General features: G+C 43.6%; 1 protein-coding gene across 1 annotated transcript; it reads right to left on the minus strand.

The window, feature by feature from the left end:
- Positions 1-4,251: 4,251 nt before the first annotated feature.
- On the minus strand, positions 4,252-5,145 carry LOC137367104 (probable G-protein coupled receptor 139). The gene has a single exon (XM_068028541.1). It carries the CDS (start codon positions 5,143-5,145, stop codon positions 4,252-4,254), a length of 894 nt encoding a protein of 297 aa, XP_067884642.1.
- Positions 5,146-6,965: the final 1,820 nt, after the last annotated feature.

Consider the following 6,965-nt stretch of genomic DNA (forward strand, 5'->3'; position numbering starts at 1 on the left):
CAGCATGTCAATGGTCGATCGCTCTGCTCGAAAGCCGCACTGTGCCTCAGGATAGACACGCTCGGCCAGCTTCTGGAGCCTGTTTAAAGCGACTCAAGCAAAGACTTTCCCCACGATGCTGAGCAGGGAGATTCCACCGTTGTTGTTGTAGTCACCGCGGTCACCTTTGTTCTTACAGAGGGTGATGATATTGGCATCACGCATGTCCTGTGGTATTGCTCCCTCGTCGGAGCACAGGCAAAGCATTTCGTAGAGTACTGAGAGTACAGCATTATTATCACTCTTGGTTATTTCAGGGGGCTTTTCCGCTGGCCAGAGAATCAATGGCATCACTGAGTTCCGATTTTGTTGGCTGTACGTCCAGCTCATCCATGACTGGCAAAGGTTGGGCTGCATTGAAGGCGGTCTGAGTGACAACATTCTCCCTGGAGTACAGTTCTAGATAGTGCTCCACCCTGCGGTCCTTTTCCTTGCGTTGGTCAGTGATTGTATCCTCTGATTAGGTTTGAGGGGGGCGATCTTCTTGATGGTTGGCCCAAAAGCTCTCTTAATGCCATCATACATTCCTCTGATGTTTCCGGTGTCTCAGGCCAGCTGCATATGACTGCATAGGTGTTGCCAGTAGTCATTTATGCAGCGCCTGGCTGTTCTTTGTGCAGTGCTTCTGGCTGTTTCAAGTGCTACGGATGATAACTCACTGGGGGCTTTGTTGTCGTTCAGCAATGCAATGTGCTTAGCGGCTATGACAGGTTCCAGCTTTTCAAAATGAGATTTAAACCAGTCTGCATTCCACTTCACGCATTTACCATAAGTGGTCATAGCTGACTCATAGATGGCGAGTCTGATGTGGTTCCACTTGGTCTCCTGTGGGAGTTTTTTGAAAGGCTTTTTCAAGTGAATTTAGAATTTTTTGTTACAGCTATGGATAAAAATTCTGTTCGTGTTGATGCGCGGGTGGCCCTTCTACTTGGAGGGATGCAGCTTCTTTGGTTTGAGTCTAACCGTACTTCACACAAGGGAGGGGTCGGTGTCGCAGTCCGCACTTTGAAAGCAGCGTGTGATATGTACACTGCTTAAGGAGGCTCGCCTTGTGACGATGAGGTCCAGCTGGTGCCAACGATATGATCTTGGGTGCCTCCAAGAAACCTGGTGACCATGTTAACTGTGAAAGAACGAGTTGGTGATGCAGAGGTTATGAGAGGTTATGCAGAGGCCATTGTAAATAGCCCCAAGTGCAGGGAAGTAGCAGGACAATCGCGGGAAGAAGGGGATCTGGTAAGGAATATAGAATTAATGTAGATTAACATAAGTGGGTGGTTGATGGTCAGCACAGACTCAGTGGGCCCACGGGCCTGTTTCAGTGCTGGATCTCTCTATGACTCTAATTGTTGGTGACCGGGAAACAGAGAAAGGAAAATTAAGCATGGAGAACAAATAAATGGCTGAAAGGTTCAGCAAGTATTTTGTGACTGTCCTCAGCCCAGAATACACAAATTGCATACCATAAATAGCGAGAAACAAAGGGGCGAATAAAAGCGAGGAGCTTAAGTTCATTAATGTGAGCAGAGTACAATATTGGAGCTTGTTTTATGAAGTAAAAGCTGACCTGATTACTTACATTCTGCGGTGAAAAAAGAGATATCTACAGAGATAGTTCATGCACTGTTCATGATTTTCCAAACTTCCCTAGATTCTAGAACTGTTCCAAGGATTAGAAGTTTGCAAATTTAACGCTGCTACTCATGAGAGGTAGGAGAGAGAAAACTACAGGCCAGTTACCCTGACATCAGTCATCAGTAAATCCTGGAATCTATTATTAAGGAAGTCTTAACAATGCACTTAGCAAATCAAATCAAGTGAACAGCGTATTAGGAAAGGGAATTCGTATTTGACAATCTTATTAGAGCTTTTCATGAAGTAACTGGTAGGGTTGACAAAGGGGAACTAGCAGATGTAGTATACTTGAATTTCCAAAAGTATTTTGAATAAGTGGCCAGATAAAAGGTGAATATGCAAGATAGGGCACATGGAGTAGGGCTAATATACTAATATGCATCGAAGATTTATTTAAGGACAGGAAGTAGTGAGTCGAGATAAACGGGGCATTTTCAGGTTGTCAGGCTGTAACTAGTGGAGTGTTGCAATGATCATTGCTGTTGCTCCAGCTATTTACCATCTATATTCGGGACTTAGACGAAGAAAGTGAGTGTAATGTTTCTAGATTTGCTGACGATACAAAACTGGGTACAAATGTATGCTGTGACGCTGAGACAAAAATGATGTACGCAGTTTAAGTGAATGTTTAACAAGGTGGAAGCTGAAATATAATGGGGAGCAGTGAGGTTATTCACTTTGTTATCAAAACAGTAAAGCACTTTATAAAGTGTGTGTTCTGATGGTGCTTCTATATTTTTGTTAAAATGTTTTGGGGGCTCGTGTATTTTGCAATTGTAGCATTGTATTATTTGTGGAAATTGAAAATGATTCTATGGATTTACTTTTCATTTTGCTATATGAAAACAACCTTTACTGGAAGCCACCTATCTTCAGACACATACCCAGCAGAGGCTTTGTGACTTGGGGGGGATTTTGTCCAGAGAACTGACAGGTCAGGATTTCTTGGGATCTGGAGCTAGACCATTGAGATATTGCTTTTGGTTTCGCTTGAGACAGTGTCTTGGGGATGTTAACTGTTTTGAAGGCAGCTGGAGAAAACCAGCCAAGCAAGCAGTCACAATAAGCACCCTGTTCCATCTCTTTGAGATGTTCTTTGAAGCGAGTGTAAGAGATCGAGAAATTGATGTTGCATTCCGACTGAAAGGCCTGCCAGAAACCCCTGTTGTCACATTTCTCTTGGAAAGCCTATCAAACTGATCTTCAACGTCGCCTGGAAAGAAACGTTCAAGAAATGTCCTACTGACTGCCATCTGCATGCATTTGTGACACCAAACCAAAAAGGGACAGTTCTTCCTCTTCTTCTTCTTCTTCTTCTTCTTCTTCTTCTTCTTCTTCTTCTTCTTCTTCTTCTTCTTCTTCTTCTTCTTCTTCTTCTTCTTCTTCTTCTTCTTCTTCTCTTCTTCAGGAATTAGTAAGCATTTGGCCAAGGAATTCTTTTTGTTTATAAGCGAGCTCGAAAGAAAATATCTCTAATTTTAAAGTTAACCATTGTGTGTGTGTGTGAGTGAGTGAGAGAGAGAGAAAGTGAGTGTATGAGAGAGAGAGAGAGAGAGAGAGAGAGAGAGAGAGAGAGAGAGAGAGGCAGGCAGGCGCAGGTAAAAAGAGACTTTCATATTTCGCTCTGTGCGTTAATGCTCTGCTTCGTTACTGGTTAAGTCTAGTTTGATAAAAACTGACAATTGTGTCGTTTACAAAGGAAACCTGCTTAGTGTATTTTATTCTAGGATAAAGAATAGAATCTTTGACTGATGATATCGGTAACTGGGTAAACATATGTTGTGACCTGTGGAGAAGTGGAACCAGAAAAGAGAGTGCATTCCTCCAATTTCGGCCCTAACGCATGAAATCCTTAAATGTTGGTGTTCAGAGAAACATAGGTGTCCTCGTACAAGGACTAATGAAAGTTAGAATGCAGGTACAGCAAGCAATTTGGAAGGAAAATGACATGTTGGCCTTTATCACAATAGATTGCTGCATTTATATTGAGATTTGGTGAGACCAGACCTGGAGTACTGCGTGCAGTTTTGGTCTCCATATTTAAGGACGTATATACTTGCAATGGAGGCTGTACAGTGAAAGTTAACTAGATTGTTTCCTGCCCAATATTCTGTGGAGTTTAGAAAAATTAGAGATATCTCATTGAAACGTACACGAATCTGAAGGGGCTCGACAGGATGGTCTTTGTGAAGCTGTTTTCCCTGGCTCGGGAATGCAGAACAGGAAAGTACAGTCTCAAGATAAAGGGGCGCTTAGTTATGACTCCGATGAGGAAATGCATCTTCAATAAAAGGGTTGTGAATCTTTTGAATTCTCGACTTCAGAGGGTGAAGGATGCCCAACCATTCAGTGTGCTTAAGGTCGAGGTAGGCAAATCTATGTTGCCTCCCAGGGAATGAAATGATATGGAAAAGAGGCAGGAAAGTAGAGTTCAGAAAGAAGATAAGCCACCATCGCATTGAATGGCGAACAGGTTCGAAGCACTGAATGGTCTGCTCCTGCTCTATTACTTATTTGCTTAGTTTCTTAGAATAAGAGACACTATTTGTTCTGTTGCTTAAACTTCCTCAGCACATCTCATTGTTTAATCAATTTTAAAATTATTGTAATGGGGTACATCACCACATTCTTCAACTGAGATCTGAACTTCGTCTGTGTCACAGCATAAATACAAGTATTTGTGCAGCAACTCAGGAGCTGAAGCATGAATCCCATTTCCATTAAAAAAGCAGGTAGAATTGCAGAATTATAAACCAACCACCACATGCATTTCCATATAGAATGCACCATTAACTCTGACCATAGCAGTATGAAATTCCCCGAGATAACAAACAGGAAAATGATGGATTTTCTTCGGTTATCCATTTCTGGGTCTCTGGGGCTCTCTCCACTGCTGTGAGGTCGCAGTCGCCTTCGTGCTCTGCTGGCAACTTTCATGTGTCTGACAGTAAAAGCATTGAGTAGTAAAATCAAAACAAATGCGACCCCAGGGGTTATAATGCTATGAAGGAAAGCAATTGTTCCCCAGACTAGTGAAGACAGAACGTCTGTTTTCACACGGCAAAACCAAGGGCTGTTAAAATGGCTATACTGATTTGATACCAGAAAATACCAGGTGATGTCTTTTAAACAGCTCAGCACAGTCACTGTTCCAAGAACCATATCAGCTGTTTTCTCTTTGCAATATCTAATTTTTAGCTTCTGGCAACAAATGGCCACAAATCGATCAAAGGTGAAAGAAACTGTGAACCAGACAGAACAGTCCGTTGCTGCATAAAGCAGGGTGGCATGGATATTGCACACACAGATGTCATAAAGCACGAGAAATGTTTCCCGATAACGAATTGGAATGTGCCTTAAAATTAGGTAGAGGATAATGACCAGTAGATCCGCCGCAGCCATGGCCACCAGGTAGCGAGTGACACATTTGGAGAGACCGCACTTTCCTCTAGAGAGGATTACTATCGTCATTAGGTTAACTGTGAGGGAGGGAAATAGACAGGAACATTATACATCAAGCTGAAAGCAATTGTTCCAGTGTGAATGCATACATATTGAGATTTGAAAATCTGTTACTGTGTCAAATGATATAATGAAATGATTTTGCATGTGGCAGGGTTATCCGCTGCAGACAGTGATTGTCATTCAATGACGTCAGCCATTTAACCGGAAAAGTTATTATCTGGGATGACGTGACATATGAACATAAACAGACAAAATCAGGGACAGGATCACATCTGCAGAAAGGGAGGCCGTCGAGGAGGGTTTGTCTACCGAGTCAGGAGAGGTGAAAGTCAGAATCAGGAAAGGACAGCCACTTTTTGGGAGCTTTCTCTTGACACCACCAACCCCAATCCCCCACCCCGCCCCATAGCAACAGAGACACGGAGGAACAGAATAGGAGGCAGATTTTGGAAAGGTGCAGAAGTAACAGGGTTGTTGCCATGGGTGACTTCAACTTCCCTAATATTGATTGGAACCTCCTTCGTGCAAATAGTTTGAATGGAGCAGATTATGTCAGGTGTGTCCAGGAAGGTTTCTTGACTCAATATGTAGATAGGCCGACTAGAGGGGAGGCTATGTTGGATTTGGTGCTCGGCAACGAACCAGGCCAGGTGGCAGATCTCTCGGTGGGAGAGCATTTCGCTGTTAGTGATCACAACTCCCTGACCTTTACGATAGTCATGGAGAGGGATAGGAGGAGACGGGATGGGAAAATATTTAATTGAGGGAGGGGGAATTACAATGCTATTAGGTAGGAAGCGGGGAGCGTAAATTCGGAACAGATGTTGTCAGGGAAATGCACGACAGAAATGTGGAGGTTGTTTCAGGAGCACTTGCTTCGACTGCTGGATAGGTTTCTCCCGTTGAGGCAAGGAAGGGATGGTAGGGGGAAGGAACCTTGGATGACAAGAGATGTGGAACAGCTAGTCAAGAGGAAGAAGGAAGCTTACTTAAGGTTGAGAAAGCAAGGATCAGACAGGGCTCTAGAGGGATACAAGGTAGCCAGGAAGGAACTGAAGAATGGACTTAGGAGAGCTAGAAGGGGACATGAAAATGTCTTGGTGGGGAGGATTAAGGAAAATCCCAAGGCGTTCTACACTTATGTGTGGAACAAGAGGATGGCCAGAGTCAGGTAGGGCCGATTAGGGATGGTGGAGGGAACTGGTGCCTGGAGTCGGAGGTGGTAGGAGAGTTCCTTAATGAATACTTTGCTTCTGTATTCACTAGTGAGAGGAACCTGGGCGTTTGTGAGGTCATCATGAAACAGGCTGATATGCTCGAACATGTTGATGTTAAGGAGGATGTGCTGGAAATTTTGAAAGTCAAGAGGATAGATAAGTCCCCGGGGACAGACGGGATATACCCAAGGATATTACGGGAAGTGTGGAAAGAGATTGCCGCGCCTTTGGCGAAGATCTTTGTGTCCTCACTGTGCCCTGGAGTAGTACCAGATAATTGGACGGTGGCAAATGTTATTCCCTTGTTCAAGAAAGGGAAGGGGATAACCCTGGGAATTATTGACCAGTGAGTCTTACGTCGGTGGTGGGCAAATTATTGGAGAAGATTATGACATACAGGATTTATGATCAATGGATGAGTTAGCTATTGAACAGGCAGATACCGAGCCCATAGAAGACAGAGGGTAGTAGTAGATGGAAAGTATTCAGCATGGAACTCGGTGATCAGTGGTGTTCCGCAGGGATCTGTTCTGGGACCTCTGCTCTTTGTGATTTTTATAAATGACTTTAATGAGGAAGTGGAAGGCTGGGTTAATACATTTGCCGATG

Source organism: Heterodontus francisci, unplaced genomic scaffold, assembly GCF_036365525.1.
Source record: "Heterodontus francisci isolate sHetFra1 unplaced genomic scaffold, sHetFra1.hap1 HAP1_SCAFFOLD_156, whole genome shotgun sequence".
NCBI classification, from domain to species: Eukaryota; Metazoa; Chordata; class Chondrichthyes; order Heterodontiformes; family Heterodontidae; genus Heterodontus; species Heterodontus francisci.